Consider the following 25,632-nt stretch of genomic DNA (forward strand, 5'->3'; position numbering starts at 1 on the left):
CCTGACAGTGCTCATGAAGTCACCATTGAAAGGGCACATAGAGCCCTAAGGCCTAAGCCACAACCCAATGAGCCACCTCGGGACGTAATTTGTAAGCTGTTATATTTCCCAGTCAAGGAAGAAATTCTTTCAAGTGCCAGGAATAACCCGTCCCTGAATTGGGAAGGCAACGATATCTCCATCTTTCAGGACTTGCCGCAATCAACACTTAAAAAACCCAAAGCTTTAAAACCGCTTACCGATTGGCTGCAAGCTCACAAGATCCTGTATAGATGGTCATTTCCTTTTGGCCTCTCCTTCTCTCACGACGGACGTTGCCTTTTCATATCCTCATTCAAAGACCTGGAGAAGATTTATGATCACCTTGGGATCCAGACATTACCGATCAAAAATTGGTATGTGTTCCAAGGGATGACAGCTTTTCCTGAGCTTCCTAACATCTTACCCTGGGAGATTCCTCGTACCCCCAAGCCGCAAAGAGCAAGAAGAGTGAACATCTCTACTCCAAGAAGACTCCCACTCTTAGATGAATAAATATCCGGGACTTCAACAACTCAGATAAATATACTGCTTCTATCTGACTCTGTTTTGTTAGAGATCCTCTTTCCTCGCAAGTTAGATATATAGCCTATATATAATTACCTGTTCGGTCTCCTCACCTTACATCCAAGCTGGTTCTATGCTTAATCGCAACTCAGTAAAATATGTCTCTGTGCAACTAGTCTATCCGCACTGTTCACCTCTCCCTGTAAAACAATCAGGAACTAATGCGATTTACCCTGCGCTTCAGCGTGCGATCTTCTGAATTTTGCAGAGACACATGGGAGAGAGCTGACCCCTTGCTCAAATTGGAGAAACATGTTTTAGATATTGTTGTCCACCCCTCCCGATGCACCCTTGTAATTCCAGCGCAAACTAATGTGCTTGAGTACACATCTTTGTATGCGCTCTTATATGTTCTACATAGGCGCATGGGAAACAGGTAATTCTTTGCTTTACGACCATTACATTGTCTGGTTTATGACGATCCTTAGAGGGATAGGTTTGGGAATTTTGTACATTCCCCCCTCTCGAGTACGTAGAGTTCTTATGCTCTGCTGCATTAGTGGTTACTCTGTTATTGCCATGTATTATTTAATGTTCTTCCTTTTTTCCTTTGTTACTGTCTTACTCTCAGGTACTCGATCATCCATGCATGCTCTACAAAACACAAATAGACCACAAGGACGACCTGCTGCTTTGCCTGGGGAGGCTGAGTGCTATTTATTACTTTTTTATACCATTTTATCCTGCTCAATATCAATAATATACTTTTTCACTTCACCCTTTACATTGAACTATGGCTAGCATTCGCATGGCTTCCTTCAATGTGAAGGGTTTTAACGCCCCCTCTAAACGTAGCCAAGTTTTCTCTTATCTGAGAAAATAAAAATGTTTGATCATTTTCCTTCTAGAAACTCACCTTAAATTTGATAGATACCCAAATCTCACGCAATCTTTATTTTCTAATTGGTTCCACTGTGGAGCAGGATCCTCAGCCTTCAAGGGCGTAAGCATAGGGATACGGAAAGATCTTCCATTCTCTTCTATTCACCATATTCAAGATGTCGAGGGAAGGTATATTATGCTTAAAGGATAACTGTCACACTTAGACCCAAATTTCAATTTTCATATATGTAGTTACTAATAACATGATATTCCAGAATCAGTTACTATTAGACTGACTTACCCCATATTTAATAAGATTCAGCCCTTAGCAACCAGTCTGCATAAAACTGCCCTCACCCTGAGGCTAATCCTGCCTGCGCTCACTAGCCAGTAACAATAGCCCCCCAAAAGTATCACTAACCACAGCCCTCCCCCCTAAAGAGTTAATCTTCTGCAGCACAAAGGGGTCCTCATACTACATGTTGCTTTCATGTATACACTGAGCAGATGGCAGATCTCCCTTCCCTGATCTGCGCTGATTCAACTCTACTTCTCTGCTGAGTGAGGGAGCGTCTGCCAAGCGCAGGGACAGGGAGAAGTGCACACAGCCCAGGCACTGTTATCAGCTGCTGGGGAGGACCTGGATTTAATCATTTACTTACAGTCCCTGGCTGTCAGTAATCTGACCTTGCACGCTGAGTCCTCCGTCCTTCAACACATAGATGGACCATGCCTAGCAACCTTATTTTAAGGACAGGTAAAAATAGGCAGTACAGGGAACAAAACTGTGGAATTAAGGGGTAATTGAATACACAGTGAAAAGTTGAAATAGGGCCAATCACCACAATTCAATACTCCAAAATATATATATATATATGACAGTTATACTTTAAAGGTTCTATTGCTAACCAGGTGTATACCTTTATCAATCTTTATGCTCCACATACTGGCCAGAAGTCCTCTCAATGCTAGAATCGCATAAAGAGGGTATAGTGATTCTGGGAGGAGATTTTAATGTTGCGCTTGAACCAGAATTTGATTCAACTTCTAAAAGATCAGCTATATCTACTAAGGCTCTCAGACATCTCAAGAGATACCTTCATAGTTGGTCTGTCTGTGATGTCTGGAGACTCTTCAATCCGAAAGCTCGGGATTACTCCTTCTTCTCGCCAGTTCACGGGTCCTACCATAGAATTGACTACCTATTTATATAAAAAATCTCCAATTCTGTAGCCTGGCCAGTATTGGTTTGATGTACCTATCAGATCATTCCCCTGTGTTTTTCACACTTGATATGCCCACTCTAGATTCTCGCCCCTTTAGATGGCGATTAAATGAACAATTAATTTCCCCTGGGGATCCCCTGACAAAAACACAAAAGGCATTAGAGAAATTTTTCTCTTTGAATTGTAACTCAGTAACCTCTCACCAAGTGCTATGTGGTGCTCATAAAGCATACATGAGAGGCCACTTTATATCCATGGGAACTAGGGTCAAAAAAGCTAGAAGACTTCAGATTGATACTTTGTTAGCCAAAATTCAACATCTTGAATCCCTACACAAACAATCCCTGTCAGAAACCCACTACAGAGATCTAACTGACTCGCGCGAAGCCCTAGAAAACATATTAAACACTGCCTCAGCCAAATACTATCTCCAAGCGCAATTTATGATGCAACGCATCAAACAGAGGAAGTCCCTTAACTACATACACAGAATTAAATCTGCGGAGGGTGAAATGCCCAGGCCCTGATGGCCTCCCAGCCTCATATTATCGGTCACTGTCAAATATTTTAGGCCCTCGCTTACTCAGTGTCTGTAACAGCTCTCTGTTGGGTACCCCAAGGTCAGTAGATATGACCAGAGCTCATATTTCTTTGATTCATAAAGAGGGGAAAGATAGTTCAAACTGCACAAATTATCGTCCAATTTCCCTGCTAAATTTAGACCTAAAGATTCTTGCAAAGATGCTTGCGACAAGCCTCTCGGTTTTACTTCCAACACTGATCCAAAAAGATCAAGTAGGCTTCGTGAAGGGCAGGGAGGGTAAGGAGAATACATCTAAAGTCCTTAATTGCATATAACGCAAAAAGACACAACCGGCCGATGATCCTTCTCAGCACTGATGCTGAGAAGGCTTTTGAGAGAGTTAACTGGGATTACATGAATAAAGTGTTACACACTTTTGGAATTCCAGACCGATGCATCAGCCTCTGTTATCGTTAACAACTCTCTCTCCCCTCCCCTTGCTATTCGCAATGGGACGAGACAGGGATGCCCCCTACCTCCCCTACTATTCGTTTTAGTTATGGAAACTCTCTTACAGACTATTAGGAGAGAGAGGGGGATCCAAGGTGTGCGAGTTGGTGGATTTGAACATAAAGTAGCAGCCTTCGCTGATGACCTACTCATTATGGTCACAAATCCTACTGTAGCCCTCCCCATATCCATTATATAATAGAACAGTTTGGCCTATTCTCAAATTTTAAAATCAACATAAATAAGTCCCATATACTAAATGTAGGTTTCCCCACTTCAATTATTCAGGAACTCAGACTTAAATCTCCCTTTAACTGGGATACCTCACACATTACATACTTAGGTGTCAAAATAGGTTCCGATCCAAGCTCATTATTCAATCTAAACTATATCCCATTACTAAACTCAATAAAAGAGCAACTTACTTCTCTTGATAAACATATGCTATCCTGGTTTGGTAGGAAAAATATTGTAACTTCCAATATAATTCCCATATTGACATATGTGCAACAGGTCTTACCAATCCCAGTGCCTAAGTCATTTTATAAAACAGTGAACCAAGTGATTAGATCATTTATTTGGGCCGGGAAAAGAGCACGACTAGCATTACATACTCTTAATAGACCTAAAGCTTATGGTGGGATAGGGATGCCTAACCCAGTACTATACAATAATGCTGTCTTACTGGCTAGATTGGTAGGATGGATTAAAGGAACAATGAATGAGCCATGGGTTGACCTAGAACAATCGCAGTTTGAGCTCCCTTTTAGAGGACTATTGGTAGGAACTGATACCTCCAGATATACAGCCAAAACCCTTAACCCAATAATCAAATCCACATTGAGAAACTGGGATTGGTTTCAATCTACCAAACATGCTCTGCCTTTGCCATCCCCATTGCTCCAAACTAGAGACGTTTTAGCATTTGCACCTAAAGCTCTAGTGAGTAGCCTTCCTACGTCAATAAGAAACTCAACTTACCCAATATTATCCCTATTTGACGATAGCGGGACCTTACTAAAACCGATTCTTATATCTCAGACTTTTCCAGAATGTAAATTCTCACCCCCTTTAACTTCCTTTCTACGGTCCTTTATATATAACTAAGAGTTCATTGACTCGCCCGCTAACTTGGTTTGAAAGTCTGTTAGTAGGCTCTGACCCATGTCCTAAACTGATCTCGCTGATTTATAAAAAACTTTCTACTCCTATTCTCATGCCTAAACCTGCATTCATTGGACACTGGGAGAAGAACCTTGAGACCCCCTTTTCCCAGACAATAACTTCCAGAATCCTTTTGAGACCCCCTAAAGCGTCAAGATGCATATGTATACAGGAAAATGCCTATAAGATCCTAACAAGATGGAATAAAACCCCTTTAATCACCTTTTGGACGCAGCACGCCTTTTGATCCCCAAATACTGGTTATCTGAAGATACCCCACCCATACCCCAGTGGATAGCTAAAATAGATCCACTCTATAGGTTTGAAGAACTAGCATCGTGGGAAAATAATAGAAACATCATATTTAAGAAATGTTGGCTACCCTGGAATTATTTCAGTGTAGTATTATGTTGCACTCTCTTGTGAGTGTAGTTTGTTTCTGAATTAAATAACTTGTCCTTTCACCTTGGTCCTTGCAGGATTGTCATTAAATGATTGTCCTTATTTCATAATTGTAATACCATTTTAGTATTGTACCTGAGAAGAAAGTAACTTTCCCATTCTATGTTATTTTCGCTTATCTGTAATGTCACAATTTTCTACAATAAAGAATTGGAAAAAAAAAAGAAGAAAACCTCTCCTGTGCCCTCACCACAAAATTCGGAGTCAGAAGTTTGCAAAAGAACATCTAAAAATGCCTGATGCATTTTGGAAACAAGTCCTGTAAACAGATGAGGTCAAGATAGAACTCTTTGACCAAAATGATCAGAGGTATGTTTGGAGAAAAAAAGGGCACAGAATTTCATAAAAAGAACATGGCAGATGCTGAATACTTATCCAAATGTTCAGTGTATGTGTTTGGAGATTTTTTGTCATATAGAACATAGTGTGAACAAAGCCTTATGTCATCTCTTAATAACTGCATTGAGAGCCTTGAAAAAAAGTGATGTGCTGCAGTATTCAATAAAGCACAGTGGCCAGACATCTGTTAAAGGGGCTTCCAAGTTTCTTTTTTCAAATCCCCTTCCCCACCCAGCAGTACCTGTTTAGAGATCTATACTTGCCTGCTCCCTGATGCTCACTTCCTGCTCCAGATTCCTTTGCTGTCTTCACTGGGCTACTTACGGTCCCCACATGTCTACCTCCGCATGGTTGGGGCCGTATGTGCTGCTGCAGCCGAAAAATGGCCTCAGTGGTGACATGTCTCCAGGCAGCACGAGACCCAACACTGATGTGCTGCTTGGGGATACGTCATAGATTAGGTCAGGCATCGGCTACAATGGCACATGTTGCCTTGTTCATGCATAAGTTGAGAGGCAGGGACTGGAGGTCCAGTGCGGACAGTCTGGGAGGCAGGCAGTAGACCTCCTCACAGATACTGCTGGGTGGGGGAGGAATAAAAAAAATTAAATCTGGACAACCCCTTGAAGTTAACATACTATACATTTATTGTATATTTGAAAATCACATGCATCATGTAAAGAAAGTTAGTAAAAGGCACTTACTAATGTATTGTGATTGTCCATATTGCCTCCTTTACTGGCTTAGTTTTTCCATCACATTATACACGGTTTATATCCAGGGAATACGACCACCCTGCAATCCAGCAGTGGTGATCTTGCTGGTGCTTTTTCCTATAATGTGCAAGCACAGCCATCACTGCTAGATTAGTTGGAAAAAAAATTCCAACCAGCAAATTAAGCAATGTGGACAATCACAATATGTTAGTAAGTGCATTGTATTAACTTTCTCTACATGATAAATGCCACTTGCAGAAGTGAGACGACCCCTTTAACTAAAATAAGACTTTACCGTCAGCAGCCAGGATGACCGTTGTTTGATCATAAAGGTCAGCTATGTCATCATCTGTCCAGCTGTAAGGAGCTTCTGGATCTGAAAAAAATAGTATAATCTTTGTAAAATGCTGTTTTAAAATGCAGTGTTCAGTGAATAAACTGATCAGCTCAATGTTTAGGGCTATTCAAATTAAATATATATATATATATATATATATATATATACAGGGAGTGCAGAATTATTAGGCAAATGAGTATTTTGACCACATCATCCTCTTTATGCATGTTGTCTTACTCCAAGCTGTATAGGCTCGAAAGCCTACTACCAATTAAGCATATTAGGTGATGTGCATCTCTGTAATGAGAAGGGGTGTGGTCTAATGACATCAACACCCTATATCAGGTGTGCATAATTATTAGGCAACTTCCTTTCCTTTGGCAAAATGGGTCAAAAGAAGGACTTGACAGGCTCAGAAAAGTCAAAAATAGTGAGATATCTTGCAGAGGGATGCAGCACTCTTAAAATTGCAAAGCTTCTGAAGTGTGATCATCGAACAATCAAGCGTTTCATTCAAAATAGTCAACAGGGTCGCAAGAAGCGTGTGGAAAAACCAAGGCGCAAAATAACTGCCCATGAACTGAGAAAAGTCAAGCGTGCAGCTGCCAAGATGCCACTTGCCACCAGTTTGGCCATATTTCAGAGCTGCAACATCACTGGAGTGCCCAAAAGCACAAGGTGTGCAATACTCAGAGACATGGCCAAGGTAAGAAAGGCTGAAAGACGACCACCACTGAACAAGACACACAAGCTGAAACGTCAAGACTGGGCCAAGAAATATCTCAAGACTGATTTTTCTAAGGTTTTATGGACTGATGAAATGAGAGTGAGTCTTGATGGGCCAGATGGATGGGCCCGTGGCTGGATTGGTAAAGGGCAGAGAGCTCTAGTCCGACTCAGACGCCAGCAAGGTGGAGGTGGAGTACTGGTTTGGGCTGGTATCATCAAAGATGAGCTTGTGGGGCCTTTTCGGGTTGAGGATGGAGTCAAGCTCAACTCCCAGTCCTACTGCCAGTTTCTGGAAGACACCTTCTTCAAGCAGTGGTACAGGAAGAAGTCTGCATCCTTCAAGAAAAACATGATTTTCATGCAGGACAATGCTCCATCACACGCGTCCAAGTACTCCACAGCGTGGCTGGCAAGAAAGGGTATAAAAGAAGAAAATCTAATGACATGGCCTCCTTGTTCACCTGATCTGAACACCATTGAGAACCTGTGGTCCATCATCAAATGTGAGATTTACAAGGAGGGAAAACAGTACACCTCTCTGAACAGTGTCTGGGAGGCTGTGGTTGCTGCTGCACGCAATGTTGATGGTGAACAGATCAAAACACTGACAGAATCCATGGATGGCAGGCTTTTGAGTGTCCTTGCAAAGAAAGGTGGCTATATTGGTCACTGATTTGTTTTTGTTTTGTTTTTGAATGTCAGAAAAGTATATTTGTGAATGTTGAGATGTTATATTGGTTTCACTGGTAAAAATAAATAATTGAAATGGGTATATATTTGTTTTTTGTTAAGTTGCCTAATAATTATGCACAGTAATAGTCACCTGCACACACAGATATCCCCCTAAAATAGCTAAAACTAAAAACAAACTAAAAACTACTTCCAAAAATATTCAGCTTTGATATTAATGAGTTTTTTGGGTTCATTGAGAACATGGTTGTTGTTCAATAATAAAATTAATCCTCAAAAATACAACTTGCCTAATAATTCTGCACTCCCTGTATAATATATATATATATATATATATATATACAGTACAGACCAAAAGTTTGGACACACCTTCTCATTCAAAGAGTTTTCTTTATTTTCATGACTATGAAAATTGTAGATTCACACTGAAGGCATCAAAACTATGAATTAACACGTGTGGAATTATATACATAACAAAAAAGTGTGAAACAACTGAAAATATGTCATATTCTAGGTTCTTCAAAGTAGCCACCTTTTGCTTTGATTACTGCTTTGCACACTCTTGGCAATCTCTTGATGAGGTAGTCACCTGAAATGGTTTTCCCTTCACAGGTGTGCCCTGTCAGGTTTAATAAGTGGGATTTCTTGCCTTATAAATGGGGTTGGGACCATCAGTTGCGTTGTGGAGAAGTCAGGTGGATACACAGCTGATAGTCCTACTGAATAGACTGTTAGAATTTGTATTATAGCAAGAAAAAAGCAGCTAAGTAAAGAAAACGAGTGGCCATCATTACTTTAAGAAATGAAGGTCAGTCAGTCCGAAAAATTGGGAAAACTTTGAAAGTGTCCCCAAGTGCAGTCACAAAAACCATCAAGCGCTACAAAGAAACTGGCTCACATGCGGACCGCCCCAGGAAAGGAAGACCAAGAGTCACCTCTGCTGCGGAGGATAAGTTCATCCGAGTCACCAGCCTCAGAAATCGCAGGTTAACAGCAGCTCAGATTAGAGACCAGGTCAATGCCACACAGAGTTCTAGCAGCAGACACATCTCTAGAACAACTGTTAAGAGGAGACTGTGTGAATCAGGCCTTCATGGTAGAATATCTGCTAGGAAACCACTGCTAAGGACAGGCAACAAGCAGAAGAGACTTGTTTGGGCTAAAGAACACAAGGAATGGACATTAGACCAGTGGAAATCTGTGCTGTGGTCTGATGAGTCCAAATTTGAGATCTTTGGTTCCAACCACCGTGTCTTTGTGCGACGCAGAAAAGGTGAACGGATGGACTCTACATGCCTGGTTCCCACCATGAAGCATGGAGGAGGAGGTGTGATGGTGTGGGGGTGCTTTGCTGGTGACACTGTTGGGGATTTATTCAAAATTGAAGGCATACTTAACCAGCATGGCTACCACAGCATCTTGCAGCGGCATGCTATTCCATCCGGTTTGCGTTTAGTTGGACCATCATTGATTTTTCAACAGGACAATGACCCCAAACACACCTCCAGGCTGTGTAAGGGCTATCCATGAAGGAGAGTGATGGGGTGCTGCACCAGATGACCTGGCCTCCACAGTCACCGGACCTGAACCCAATTGAGATGGTTTGGGGTGAGCTGCACCGCAGAGTGAAGGCAAAAGGGCCAACAAGTGCTAAGCATCTCTGGGAACTCCTTCAAGACTGTTGGAAGACCAATTCAAGTGACTACCTCTTGAAGCTCATCAAGAGAATGCCAAGAGTGTGCAAAGCAGTAATCAAAGCAAAAGGTGGCTACTTTGAAGAACCTAGAATATGACCTATTTTCAGTTGTTTCACACTTTTTTGTTATGTATATAATTCCACATGTGTTAATTCATAGTTTTGATGCCTTCAGTGTGAATCTACAATTTTCATAGTCATGAAAATAAAGAAAAAACTCTTTGAATGAGAAGGTGTGTCCAAACTTTTGGTCTGTACTGTATATATATATATATATATATATATATATACAGTATATATATATATTTATTTATTTTTTTCTTTCTACTGTGCTAAAGTGAGAGTAGAGCAAAGTAAGAATGCTGAGAAATACAAGCAGATACTTAATCATAATGCAATACCATCAGGGAGGCGTCCGACTGGCTCCAAATTTATTCTGCAGTGGGACAAAGACCTTAAACATACACCTTATACAATTAAGAATTATCTTTAGCAAAAAAAGAACAAGAAGTCCAGGAAATTATGGTATGGCTCCCACACAACCCTGATCTCCAGACTGTCTGGAATTACATGAAGAGATGGAAGGATTTGAACAAGCCCACATCCACAGAAAACCTATGGTTAGTTCTCCAAGATGTTTGGAACAACCTTTCTGCCAAGTTCCTTTAATAACTTTGCACAAGTGTACCTAAGAGAACTGATGCTGTTTTGAAGGCAAAAGGTGGTCACACCAAATATTCATTTGATTTATATTTCTCATTTGTTCATTCACTTTGCATTTTGTTAATTGATAAACTATTAACACTTCTATTCTTGATAGCACTCTTACTTTGCAGCATTTTTCTAAATCTGCCTAAAACTTTTACACAGATATAAGGGGAACATTTATGACAACCAGTCAACTGCAAATGGCCAATTTTAATTTTGAAAGCACAATGAAAATCAGCAACAATATGATTGTAACATGCCCTGATGACAGATTTTCGCAGCAGAATTATGATATGACACATGTAATAGCTTGCCAATGTTGTCAGAGGTAATGCAATCCAAATCCAAGAGGCATTTCTAACAACTGATAAAAATGTCACATGAATAAAATCACTGTTCTACAAGTAATGGACAGATGGCTCACTTTGGTTTACCACACCTGGTGCTCAGGCTCAAAAGAAACACCCCTAGTTCTGAATTAAAGATTTTTTTGAAAAGTGGAACCGGCACTCAAAACCGTTGGAAATCACGTGGAAATAGGATAACTAAAATGTATTACACTACATAAACATGTATACATATAGGTCAATAAAATATATTAAAATACATAAAAAGCAATGTATAGAAAAGCGTATGGCTATAGCTCTATTCACGTTGGTGTAGATATGTCACATTCAAGATTCGCTGTATCAAACCAGCTGCATCCGTATCCTCCCTTTAGGGATGACTCTTTGGATCACAGCTGTCAGGTAGAGCGATTTCTACTAAATAGCATATACAATTGCATTCAAACCATCATAGACTATACCATCAGTACACACAATCCCATGCACCGTGTTGTAATTTCAAAAAACGACCATGTGCGGTGTCTAGAGAGGTGGTATCTAGAAAGTTGCACGTATTTCCCTTTAAACAATATTCAGATTGTCCATCCAATTTAACTTTCTAAGGGGTCTAGGCCCGTCATATGTATGACTCCAACCGTGCTGCAACTTTCATTAGGTGGTTCACCTTGTTCGGTACGCGGGGGTTCCTGCTGTGGCGTCCCACAGTTCGGCTGCTCACCGCTCCGGCGATGTTGGTTTTGGTTTCACCGAGGTCTTACCTTACTTCTCACGAGAATCCTATTACGAATATTTACTTGCGTGAGTAGGATAGCGCTTCTTTGGCAGTGATTTTTCGCATTTTAGTACATGGCCATGTACAATCGAGATTACGTGTCACACAGGTATTCCACCCAGACGCGTTTCGAGATAGCTTATCTCTTCCTCAGTGGGTAACCTGTGAGTTGTGTGGTCTCGATTTTTATATCTTCCTCATTATTAGTTAATTGATTGCACTTGTTATGCAGGGCTTGGGGATTGTGTTGTAATACTCAGACCCTATTTTCTATCGGTCTTTTAGTTTCTCATGCAGTTTCTTCATGCGATTTTTCAGTCATGCAGTTTTTCGTCATGTAGTTCTTTATCATGCGATTTTTCATCGTAATGTCATATGCTTTTCTATAGGTGTATATGGACAGACCTCTATCCAACATGGTATAATGTATAAACCACCATCTTTATGAATTAAAATTATACTTCATAATATATTTCACATTTAAAAATTTAAAATGCATACTGGACAGCTCGACATTTCATTCCTTTAGGTGTATTTGATATGTTTTTTCAAATCGCTCTATAGTCATATATTATAGGGATTTTTCAGACATTTATAGACATTCAAGTTCTAAACATTCCAAATCAATTTGTATATTCCTCCACCTTTCTTTCTTTATACAGAGGGTGTGTCCCAATGGTGGTTTGATATTTTTATTCATTTACTGACACTAGAGAGAAATGAATAAAAATATCAAACCACCATTGGGAAACACCCTCTGTATAAATTTCTCCTAAAAGAAAGAAAGAAAGAAAGAAGAAGGGTGGAGGAACATGCAAATTGATTTGGAATGTTTAGAACTTGAATGTCTATAAATGTCTGAAAAATCCCTATAATATATGACTATAGAGCGATTTGAAAAAACATATCAAATACACTTAAAGGAATGAAATGTCGAGCTGTCCAGTATGCATTTAAAATTTTTAAATGTGAAATTTTTAAATTTATAAAGATGGTGGTTTATACATTATACCATGTTGGATAGAGGTCTGTCCATATACACCTATAGAAAAGCATATAACATTACGATGAAAAATCGCATGATGAAGAACTACATGACTAAAAACCGCATGACCGAAAAATCGCATAAAGAAACTGCATGAGAAACAAAAAAAACAATAGAAAATAGGGTCTGAGTATTACAACACAATCCCCAAGCCCTGCATAACAAGTGCAATCAATTAACTAATAATGAGGAAGATATAAAAATCGAGACCACACAACTCACAGGTTACCCACTGAGGAAGAGATAAGCTATCTCGAAACGTGTCTGGGCGAAATACCTGTGTGACACGTAATCTCGATTGTACATGGCCATGTACTAAAATACGAAAAATCACTGCCAAAGAAGTGCCATCCTACTCACGCAAGCAAATATTCGTAATAGGATTCTCGTGAGAAGTAAGGCGAGACCTCGGCGAAACCGAAACCAACATCGCCGGAGTGGAGAGCAGCCGAACTGTGGGACGCCACAGCAGGAACCCCCGCGTACCGAACAAGGTGAACCACCTAGGTACACAGTGAGTAGAGATACAACTTGGACAAAATATATTGGGACTGTATAGAGACTATATTCTCAAGATAAAAAAGACAAAAAGTCCTGTATATGTGGGCTAATGAAAGTTGCAGCACGGTTGGAGTCATACATATGACGGGCCTAGACCCCTGAGAAAGTTAAATTGGATGGACAATCTGAATATTGTTTAAAGGGAAATACGTGCAACTTTCTAGATACCACCTCTCTAGACACCGCACATGGTCGTTTTTTAAATTACAACATTGTGCATGAGATTGTGTGTACTGACGGTATAGTCTATGATGGTTTGAATGCAATTGTATATGCTATTTAGTAGAAATCGCTCTACCTGACAGCTGTGATCCAAAGAGTCATCCCCAAAGGGAGGATACGGATGCAGCTGGTTTGATACAGCGAATCTTGAATGTGACATATCTACACCAATGTGAATAGAGCTATAGCCATCCACTTTTCTATACATTGCTTTTTATGTATTTTAATATATTTTATTGACCTATATGTATATATGTTTATGTAGTGTAATACATTTTAGTTATCCTATTTCCACGTGATTTCCAACTGTTTTGAGTGCCGGTTCCACTTTTCAAACAATGAATAAAATCACGACAAAGTATTTTTCAGACTTTATGACTTGCTATTGTCAACGTGTCTTTTTTTTCTCTTTCTAATAGTTTCGATGAGAGGGCAGACCTTTTTTTTGTTCCAGCTAAACTTGAGTAGACAAACTTGGGACGATGGTAACTATAGATAAAGGTTGTTCCCATCAGTCTCTGCTTTGGGGGTCATGCACACAAATGTATTTTTTGTCTGTGTCCGTTCCTTTTTTTTTTCTGCGGCCCGTATGCGGAACCATTCATTTGTATGGGGCTGCATATAAAATGGAAATGACTGTGTGCATGTCCGCAAGTCCGTTCTGCAAAAAATAAAACATGTCCTATTCTTGTCCATTTTGTGGACAAGGGCAGGCATTGTACAGTAACAATGGATCTGCGGAAAATGCGGACGTAACACAGATGTTTTTATTTTTTGCAGATCCACGATTTGTGGACCGCAAAATACATACTGTCATGTGCATGAACCCTTAAAGGGGTTAACCAAGTTCTCACCCAGCCCTTCATGTGCCGGGCCCCTCACAGGTAATTGTCACGGACGTACCGAAGTCCCAGCCACAGTGAGTGGCAGAAGATCTCTGAGACTAGCAACACATGTTTTGATCTGACAGGTTTTCTTTGTGGATCATCAGGTGCTTGTGTGGTTTCTGGTACTGGCCACACTCCTTGCCTCCAGGTGTCGCTTATGTGGTCATTTAAAATATATATATTGGCGGGCGCTCAGTTATCTGGTGTTGCATAGAATAATCAAATGCATTATTTATATAAAAATGTTTTTATGATCAAAAATACATGGGGGATCCAGTTCATGTTTTTAGATGTACGGGGATCACATATATCATCCCTCCCCCAAGTAAGGAATTATCCTTTAAAATGCAGCAAGCAAATGCACACTGCTCACCACTGAAGAAGGAGTGTGTCACTCCGAAACGCATCTGGTGTCTTAGAGAGGTACTCAAGAATGCGGTATACCAACTGCGGCTTTTTACAGCATTCGAATCGAATACAATAGATCGCTACAACGCAATAGTGGGGATCGTCTGAGTTTGCGCTGACATCTTACGGCCAGGAGATCCAAGTGAAGCCGCATATATACCATTATCCTGCGGACCATTCAAGTAACAACTTCCCAAACACGTGGGACGCTGCACCAGCCGAGCCGGTGAATCTCAGCAGTTACTTAAACTCAGCTACATTCCGGACACAGAGGCGGCCCGTTCATACCCAGTGGTAATGTAGACAGCGTGTTTGTAATAATAACATGAAATGATCTATGTGGCAACAAAATAACTGCTACGATTATATGCAAATTAGGCACAAGTGACACCATGTTATGACTATAGAAGAGACATAATACTACTTCTAACATAGTGTCAATTCATTTGCCAGTGGGACTACAAATTCAAGACATGATGTTATAAATATCACACTGCATATTTGTCCACCATATGTCAGCTACACAAATAACAAATAGAGGAGCGCATTTATTTATTCAACATCTATAAATAACAGTACTACTACATTTTTTCGCCAAAAAATCGTGGACACTTGAGATTTATTTTTTTGCTGCCCTAAATTGGAGGGTGTGATCTATTTTTAGTTTTAATGAGATGATTATGCCATTACAATAATTGTCTTCTTGATATTCTCTTATTTACTTTTCAGAGATTTTGAGATTGCATGCATAGGTGCACCCCCATAGCATATAAGCTAGTGCTAACCTTGATTGTGAGGCTGCAAATGCACAGCCCACTATGATATTGATCAGTTATGGCGAACCTTTTACAGACCGAGTGCCCAAACTGCAACCCAAAACACACTTATTTATCTCAAAGTGCCAACACGCACTTTAACCTGAATGCCAATACAGTATATCCTCCATGTACTTTATCATGTAGCTGTAATAGCCTGCCTACATTCAGTGCGCTGCCTGTGCTGTTCATAGTGAGCCCTGCGCTAATGAATGGCAGGAAAAGTCTAAGGCATACTGGTACACCATACCAGGGAGCGGGTGCCCACACAGAGGGCTCTGAGTGCCACCTCTGGCACCCTTGCCATAGGTTCGCCACGACTGATATAGATGTATGTACTGGTAATAATTTATTAATATCTCCATTTCTGTTTTTTATTTCTATTAATATTCAGTTTTTATCATTTTTATTTTATTTTTTACATGTATTTTTGATAATAAAAATATTTTTATATAAATAATGCATTTGATTATTCTATGCAACACCAGATAACCGAGTGCCCGCCAATATATATATTATCTATTTTTGTTTCACCGACAGTGGGTTTGTCGTGGGGAGTGCACCAAAACCATAATTTTAGGTTGGTAGAGCCACTGTAATCTAGATAGATTCATCTTATGTGGTCATTTAACCTTCCTGATTTATAGTTTCTTCTCCCACTATGCTGTACGGTTTATAGCTTCTGTGCCTGTGGATTGTTTGTGGTGGAATCTCGGCTGAGTTTCTGGTGCTTCCATAGCCTCTTTGAAGTTAAGACTTTCCTTTCCCTTTTTGTATTTTGTTTGAGTTCTGTGTGTTGCATTTCCCTATTGTTGGTATTAGGCCTGAAAGAGACTCTGTCACCTGGATTTCACTTACTGAGCGATTAACATCACCACATCAGTCTCCACGATTTACATATAAAATATACTATTATTACTGCCCTTTGTCTTTTCATTTGTCTAGAAAATAGCTTTTAATCATATGTTAATTACCTTGATAAGGAGCCCAAGGGGCTGTCCCTCTGGCCGTTGGTGCCCAGCCGCGCCCATTATCTCGGAGCCCAGCACCGCCCCACTGCTAATTTATTTACTGCTGATCGCCGGCGTAATGTGTTTGTTGCGCCCGAAATCTCGCACATGCGCTGTGGATACACATGTCAGCGCCCGCGCTGTGTCCTGGCATTGGCCTCACACAACGAAGTGCGCATGCGCCAGCTTCGCTCAACCCGGTAATGCGCCAGATTTTGGGAGCAACAAACACATTACGTCGGCGATAAGCAGTGAATAAATTAGCAGTGGGGCGGTGCTGGTCTCCAAGTTAATGGACGCGGCTGGGCTCCAACCGCCGGAGGGACAGCCCCTTGGGCTCCTTATTGAGGTCATTAACATATCATTAAAAGCTATTTTCTAGACAAATTACAAGACACAGGGCAGTAATACTAGTATATTTTAATCTAAATCATGGAGACTGATGTGGTGATGTTAATAGCTTAGTAAGTGTAATCCAGGGGACAGTGTCCCTTGAAGTAGACTCCTGTTTGTCTTTCCTTTTGGAGGAACAGGAAGTCTTATCCCTGCCATTAGTACCAGGGTCCTATAGGGCTAGATAGGACTTCCTGCGTATTAACTGATCTACCTTTGGGGTCTCTTCATACTGGTACTCAGTCAGGATTTTGGTTAGGGTTTTCACTAGGAGCTGTCCATCTTCCTCCCCTAGTTCTCAGGCCTGATTCACTGTTCCCCCCCTTCCCTCCTATGCTCGGTGTGGTGTTTCCCTCCCACACCGAAGCGTACCAGCAATATACTAACCCTGCTCCCGATCCCGCACCGCCGCTTCTCTCTGTACTAGGATGAAAACGTCTGGAGTCGGGGGGAGCAGCCAATGGCAGGCAGGGACAGGGACAAGCCTCCCTATCGTCACCTGCGATACTAGGGAGGCTCGTCCCCGTCTGCTACTGGCTGCTTCCTTCTGACATGGATGTTTTCATCCGTGTACAGGGAGAAGCAGCAGTGGCGGTGCGGGGACCAAGAGCGGTGCAGGGAGCGGGGTAAGTATATTACCTGTGAGGGGCCCAGCACATGGGGGGGCTGTTTGAGAACTTCAATAAACCCTCTAATATTCATGGCTTCAGCCTTGATGAACAGAAAAACAATACAAAATGAAGTCAGGCAAAAAAATATTATATTTTTGCTCCCTTGTGGCTCAGAACAGTTGCCGATGTAAGAAATGAAATCCATTTACTGTAGATGTTTTCTTGTTTTCTCCAACTTTTGCATTGAAACAAACGTGTCATTGAAAGATTCCACAATAATGGCAAGTACTGTATGTCATAGATACTCCTTAAAGGGGTTGAAACTGCATGAACACATATACCTAACACCATGCAATTTATCTCGTATTAAAACTTAAAGGGGGTCATATAATCATCTTACAACACAGTGGTCAACAATAACCAGAAGGTGGGCTACCCCTTTAAACCACTGAGAACAACTCAGAGGTCAGGGCTGCGGAGAATGTAGAGACTGTGTTTCACCTCATCAGAACTATCGAATAGGAGGAAGTCAATGTAAGGCCTCTTTCACACTTGCGTTGTCCGGATCCGGCGTGTACTCCACTTGCCGGAATTACACGCCGGATCCGGAAAAACGCAAGTGTACTGAAAGCATTTGAAGACGGATCCGTCTTCAAAATGCTTTCAGTGTTACTATGGCAGCCAGGACGCTATTAAAGTCCTGGTTGCCATAGTAGTAGTGGGGAGCGGGGGAGCAGTATACTTACAGTCCGTGCGGCTCCCGGGGCGCTCCAGAATGACGTCAGAGCGCCCCATGCGCATGGATCATGTGATCCATGCGATCACGTCATCCATGCGCTTGGGGCGCCCTGACGTCACTCTGGAGCGCCCCGGGAGCCGCACGGATGGTAAGTATGCTGCTCCCCACTCCCCACTACACTTTACCATGGCTGCCAGGACTTTAGCATCCCGGCAGCCATGGTAACCATTGAGAAAAAGCTAAACGTTGCATCCGGCAATGCGCCGAAACAACGTTTAGCTTAAGGCCGGATCCGGATCAATGCCTTTCAATGGGCATTCATTCCGGATCCGGCCTTGCGGCAAGTGTTCCGGATTTTTGGCCGGAGCAAAAAGCGCAGCATGCTGTGCTATTTGCTGCGGCCAAAAAACGTTCCGTTCCGGAACTGAAGACATCCTGATGGACGGACTGTCCATTCAGAATGCATTAGGATAATCCTGATCAGTATTCTTCCGGCATAGAGCCCCGACGACGGAACTCTATGCCGGAAGAAAAGAACGCAAGTGTGAAAGAGCCTTAATCCAGCTCTATCCCAATATCTGCTAAGGCAGACGCAGCTGCTGTAGATGAGATGTACTAAGCTGTAATCAGTTCAGTATGCTGCCAAGTTCATATGCAAATATTATGACATTTCAAGACAGCAAGGGGTACAGGATCTACTCTCATCTATATATGAGAGACATTATAGCAGCTAGCCTCCACCAACTGCATCAGGGAAAACTGACAGCAGAGACCGAGCCTGCAGAGGAGAAAACTGATGTAAAGTTATTTAATGACCAGATATATGGATGCAGCAATTTTTTACTTGACAATTAAAGCATTAAACATATGAAGCAAAACTGAAATTGGCATTTAACAAGTTAAAAGCCATTGTAGGCCAAGTTAAAGCTTTCTGCAATAGTTTAAAGGGGTATTCCAGTCATATGATTATTAGATTGGTGAATTCTACGGGAGTTCCAGAGTTAGCCGAGCACTGTACTCAGCTATTTCCAAAACATAATCATCCAAATTATAACAAATAAAGGCTTGAAATATCTCGCTTTGCATGTAATGAGTCTCTCATATGTTAGTTTCACCTTTTATGTTGTATTACTGAAATAAACGGACTTTGCACGATATTCAAATTTTTCGAATTTCACCTGTATATCACAATACGTAGCACAAAAGGTGGTATCCGCTGCTGTGTTTCAGACTCCTTCCTGATCTTCCTGGTGCTTGTGTTGGAGGGTGGTTGTGACGGGATCACCAGCCTGGGTTTCCCTCATGTGCACGAGTCACCGGTCGGGACCGCGCGCGTTTGTAAGAGGAAACCTGAAGATACAGCCGTCACAACCACCCTCCAACACAAGCACCAGGAAGATCAGGAAGGAGTCTGAAAGCCAGCGCAATACAGGCAAGTGACTATATATACATATACCGGTACTCCTTTTTATCTATAGAAATTGATGATTGATTGGGATAACCTACTGGCAGTAACTCCGGACACGACTTTAATTAGTTAAGGTGGACACAGCAGCGGATACCACCTTTTGTGCTACGTATTGTGATATTGATCACTGGTTACGATTGTACACTGGACAGTCAGCGCAGTCTATTCATTACAATGTTTTTTGACTTGACTCACTCTCTTTAGGGTGTAGGCAATTTATTCCCTATTATAGACCTGCAGCGGCACACTCCTTGGAGTGTTATTCAGTGTATCCTACATTCTGTTTCAGCTAAGTAAGGCAGCGCGGGTTCCCTTTGATTGTTTTTTGAGACCTGTGTATATGTTTATCTTTTCCCACAGATAAAAGCCACTACAAGATTTTCAGCATAGCACTTGCACCCCAGTAACTAATTTCTGGTATTACAGAGAGGTATTATGAGACTATCTGGATCCCCAAGTAATATTTCGCTGCACTTGTAAATCGCTTTTTTTCACAATGAGGATTTTCCTTTGATTCTCCCTAGCATCTGCACACGTCTCTCCCTGCCTGTGAAATGATCCCTCACTATACTTTCTCTGCACTAGTAAATCGCTTCTTTCCTTTTTTTTTCTTCTAACAATTAGTTTTTCTTTCACTCTCCCTAGCGCCTGCATACATGCCTGTCCCTGAACAAAGTACGATAGTGAATGGCAGACTCTAAGATGGCCGCCATATTTATAGGGCTGTGACATCACCGGCTGGCTGCTGAAAGGCAGCATGCATGGCATTATTGGTCATCCCGCCTTCCCAGAGTTCCTTGCCCCATGTCCTCACACGTGTAGCTGCCATTTTAGCCGCCATTGTAACCGGTTACCCTCCATGTTAGGAAAAATTGCGATTCGTTACCACGAAGCCCGAGGAAATTCGCATTCATTCAGAATCAAATTTTTCCTGAAATTGGGAACGAATTCGACTTCCTCAGCTTCGATTCACTCATCTCTAATTAAAAGTGCTAAGCTAACGATTGTTACATCTGTAGTGTTATTCCACGTGTACACGGCAGCTTGTTCTGAACAGTTAACGGGATTGTCCGGTTCAGAGCTGAACCCGGACATATTCCCTTCTTTCCCCACTCAGCCCCTCTGACATGAGCATTGGAGAATTTCATGTTCCGATCCTTTCCCTTTGCCCTGTGCTGTATCGTGCACAGAAAGGGCGTTTTTGTTTACATTTTATACACTGCTTCCGCCGAGCAGTGTTCCTGACGCCGATGGGCGGGCTTTAGCGTTGCCTTAGCTGTTTTACTGGCTAGGGCAGCGGTAAAGCCCACCTATTAGTGCCAATGACGTCACTGGGCTCACTGCTAGGAAGAAGCCTCAGCCTAACTTACCCATGGAGAGCCGAATACATCACCAGATCTCCAGAAAAATCCCTTGCCCTGAGAGATTCAGCGCAGGGCAAGGGAGAGTGGAAGAAGGGGATATGTCCGGGTTCAGCCCTGAACCCAGACAACCCCTTTAAAGGGAACCCGTCACCTCAAAAACGCATATAAAACCACCAGCTTGCGCGAGACTTGTGCGATCCCGTCCGCACTGCAGGCTGTCAATCTAACAAAAGAGGGGACGGATAGGAGGCCTGCTTATCTTGACTTGAAGCAAGGAACCACTGCCCCCTTGACTTCAAGCTGACTGGCACGATAGCGCTGATGGCACTTAAAACATAGTTTTTTGAATCTATGGAGCATCAGACTACCGGATCAAACATATGATTACAGGGAGTGCAGAATTATTAGGCAAATGAGTATTTTGACCACATCATCCTCTTTATGCATGTTGTCTTACTCCAAGCTGTATAGGCTCGAAAGCCTACTACCAATTAAGCATATTAGGTGATGTGCATCTCTGTAATGAGAAGGGGTGTGGTCTAATGACATCAACACCCTATATCAGGTGTGCATAATTATTAGGCAACTTCCTTTCCTTTGGCAAAATGGGTCAAAAGAAGGTCTTGACAGGCTCAGAAAAGTCAAAAATAGTGAGATATCTTGCAGAGGGATGCAGCACTCTTAAAATTGCAAAGCTTCTGAAGCGTGATCATCGAACAATCAAGCGTTTCATTCAAAATAGTCAACAGGGTCGCAAGAAGCGTGTGGAAAAACCAAGGCGCAAAATAACTGCCCATGAACAGAGAAAAGTCAAGCGTGCAGCTGCCGAGATGCCACTTGCCACCAGTTTGGCCATATTTCAGAGCTGCAACATCACTGGAGTGCCCAAAAGCACAAGGTGTGCAATACTCAGACATGGCCAAGGTAAGAAAGGCTGAAAGACGACCACCACTGAACAAGACACACAAACTGAAAAGTCAAGACTGGGCCAAGAAATATCTCAAGACTGATTTTTCTAAGGTTTTATGGACTGATGAAATGAGAGTGAGTCTTGATGGGCCAGATGGATGGGCCCGTGGCTGGATTGGTAAAGGGCAGAGAGCTCCAGTCCGACTCAAACGCCAGCAAGGTGGAGGTGGAGTACTGGTTTGGGCTGGTATCATCAAAGATGAGCTTGTGGGGCCTTTTCGGGTTGAGGATGGAGTCAAGCTCAACTCCCAGTCCTACTGCCAGTTTCTGGAAGACACCTTCTTCAAGCAGTGGTACAGGAAGAAGTCTGCATCCTTCAAGAAAAACATGATTTTCATGCAGGACAATGCTCCATCACACGCGTCCAAGTACTCCACAGCGTGGCTGGCAAGAAAGGGTATAAAAGAAGAAAATCTAATGACATGGCCTCCTTGTTCACCTGATCTGAACCCCATTGAGAATCTGTGGTCCATCATCAAATGTGAGATTTACAAGGAGGGAAAACAGTACACCTCTCTGAACAGTGTCTGGGAGGCTGTGGTTGCTGCTGCACGCAATGTTGATGGTGAACAGACCAAAACACTGACAGAATCCATGGATGGCAGGCTTTTGAGTGTCCTTGCAAAGAAAGGTGGCTATATTGGTCACTGATTTGTTTTTGTTTTTGAATGTCAGAAATGTATATTTGTGAATGTTGAGATGTTATATTGGTTTCACTGGTAAAAATAAATAATTGAAATGGGTATATATTTGTTTTTTTGTTAAGTTGCCTAATAATTATGCACAGTAATAGTCACCTGCACACACAGATATCCCCCTAAAATAGCTAAAACTAAAAACAAACTAAAAACTACTTCCAAAAATATTCAGCTTTGATATTAATGAGTTTTTTGGGTTCATTGAGAACATGGTTGTTGTTCAATAATAAAATTAATCCTCAAAAATACAACTTGCCTAATAATTCTGCACTCCCTGTATGAATCACTGCAGTAGAATTATTTATTTGGCTGCAATTTTGCACTTTTATTATAATATTATTTACTTTTTTTTAAATTATGGGCTTATTTGTATTAAAATAAGGAATTATTCTCAGACAAAATGAATTCTGCTTAATACGAGAATATTCAGCAACATTATGCACATGGAACAAATTCAAAGACAAAATTTAGCAAAATAAATCCAATAATGCAAAAACAAAGTAAAATACTTAATAATTTCCCTTTAATTAAACACTTTTTTCCCCCTGAAAAATCTACATAAAAGTTTCTACCCTGACTACTCCTACAGTGAAGCTGCGAAAATCTGTTATCTGCACTAACATTTATTTTAACTAAACCTTTGCATTATTTTAGTAAGGCTTCATTCATATCACCGTTCAGCCTTTCCGTTCTGCTCAGTTTAGGAGCAGGAGAACAGAAAGGACGGAAAAGGCACATAACTGAGCCAAACAGAGCCCTTAGGACCCCTTAGACTATAATGGGGTCCGTTATGTTTCCGCTCAGAAGATGAGAAGATGATTTTGAAGCGGAGACAAAAGTCCTGAATACACAACTTTTGTCTCCAAAATCATCTTCTGAGCGGAAACATAACGGACCCCATTATAGTCTATGGGGTCGTTAGGCTTCGTTTGGCTCAGTTATGTGCCGAATCCATCCTTTCCGTTCTTTTGCTCCTAAACGGAGCAGGAGAACGGAAAGGCTGAACGGTGATGTGAACGAAGCCTAAGTAGTTAATGTATGGAGAAAGATAATGGGTAAATATTCACAAAATAAAGAGCTAATTAGCCCATTAATTTTTGACTCTGACTGCCAGCCTTTTCTTACACAAAGAAGATACAGGTTATTAGTGGAATATATTAGCTTCGAATCTGTCACATTCAAGTTCAGAATTTACTGTACATGAAAAGGAAAGAATTCTATGGAGATTTCCATAATTAGGGTCTGCCAGTACTAGTAACTACACAATTCAGGTTGATTAAAGGGTTTTTCCGGGTTTTTTATATTGATGACCTACCTTCAGGATAGGTCATCAATATCAGATCTGCTGATTGAAGAGAAGGCTGCGCTCCGTCAACATTGCAGCGGTGAGCAGGAGTAACTACAAGCCATCCCATTCACTTCTATGGGACAGCTCTGCAATATACACTTGAAAAGGAAGGAGCCGTCTCATAGAAGTGAATGGGACGGCTTGAAATTACGCCTGCTCGCCGATGTGGTGTCAACGAAGGGAAGGCTGCGCTCACATGGAGTGCGGCCTTCTCTTCATACAGCTGATTGGAGGGGGTGCCGGGTGTAGGACCCCTGCCGATCTGATAATACCTATCCTGAGGATAGGTCAGCAATATTAAAGTCCCGTAAAACCCCTTTAATTCTAAAAATACCTAACAAACTACTATAGGTACATGGAGTCATTAAAAGTAACCAAGCACTGCACAGACTGGAGTTATGACTCTGACAAGTTTCTGACAGTTTTATTAAAAAGATTATCTGGGGTGATGTGACTGGCTGCTTCTTGTAAGAGCATGTTCCTGCTGTCTTACCCACGCATTTCCCACATTGGGTTACTAGACAGTTGACCATTGAATTTTCCCTACCTTAAATGGTCACAAACTTTTCACACACCTTTGCATAAGTCAATAGTACAGGTGAATAGAAGACAATCCTAGTATATCTAAGAGCAGGTTCACATCACGTTTTTCCCATCTGTTTAACGTATAAAAAAAACGTATAAGTTAACAGATGCCTCAGTTCCATTGTAGAAAATAAATTAAAAAAAGTATAAGTTAAAGTATAGCATTTTTTTTTTTTATCGGACTCTGTAGGATAGAAAAGCGTGTTGTGCTACGAGGCATCCATTAAATGGATGGCAGAAACGTTATGTGAACCCACCCTTATTTCTTCAATTATCAGGCCTCTGTCACCAAGCTAACATTTAGGCTTCATTCACACGACCGTAAGCCATCTGTGCCTGTATTGCGGACCCCGAACGGTGGGTCTGCAATATATGGGCACCAGCCGTGTGAGTTCCGTATCACAGATGTGGACTCAGTGACTTGAATGAGTCCGCAATCCGCAAGATACAGAGTGGAGCGGAAGCCCATGGTAGTGCTTCTGTGGGCTTTTGGGTCCTTGTTTCCACAACGCAAAAAGTAGAACATGTCCTATCTTTTGCTGTATACTGCAGATCGCAGAAATGCGGCAATACGGGATTCATATGGCCAGTGCCTGTGCATTGCGGACCGCAATTTGCTGTCCGCAGCACGGGTGGCTTATGTTTGTGTGAATGAGTCATTACTCTTAATTTTCTGCTCAGTTCATCTTGAAAGAGAAAAACAGGCTATCAGGACACAGATGGATCAATCTACCCTAAGAAGTCCATAGAGGGGCAGAGTGAGAGGCACACACATGCTTCAGCAGCTGGTAGCAAGCGTTTTACTGTCTCAGAACTACTGATGTATACATACGTACAGTCGTGGCCAAAAGTTTTGAGAATG

General features: G+C 41.6%; 1 protein-coding gene across 2 annotated transcripts in view; it reads right to left on the reverse strand.

Moving 5' to 3' along the window:
- METTL22 (methyltransferase 22, Kin17 lysine) overlaps positions 1-25,632 on the reverse strand; it is a 236,465-nt gene that overhangs the window by 32,039 nt on the left and 178,794 nt on the right. For both annotated transcript variants that reach the window (XM_044303615.1, XM_044303614.1), the window contains one exon: positions 6,664-6,744. In XM_044303615.1, coding sequence (XP_044159550.1) covers positions 6,664-6,744 — 81 coding nt within the window. The remainder of the gene's footprint in view (positions 1-6,663; positions 6,745-25,632) is intronic.

Source organism: Bufo gargarizans, chromosome 8 (genome assembly GCF_014858855.1).
Source record: "Bufo gargarizans isolate SCDJY-AF-19 chromosome 8, ASM1485885v1, whole genome shotgun sequence".
Lineage (NCBI taxonomy): Eukaryota > Metazoa > Chordata > Amphibia > Anura > Bufonidae > Bufo > Bufo gargarizans.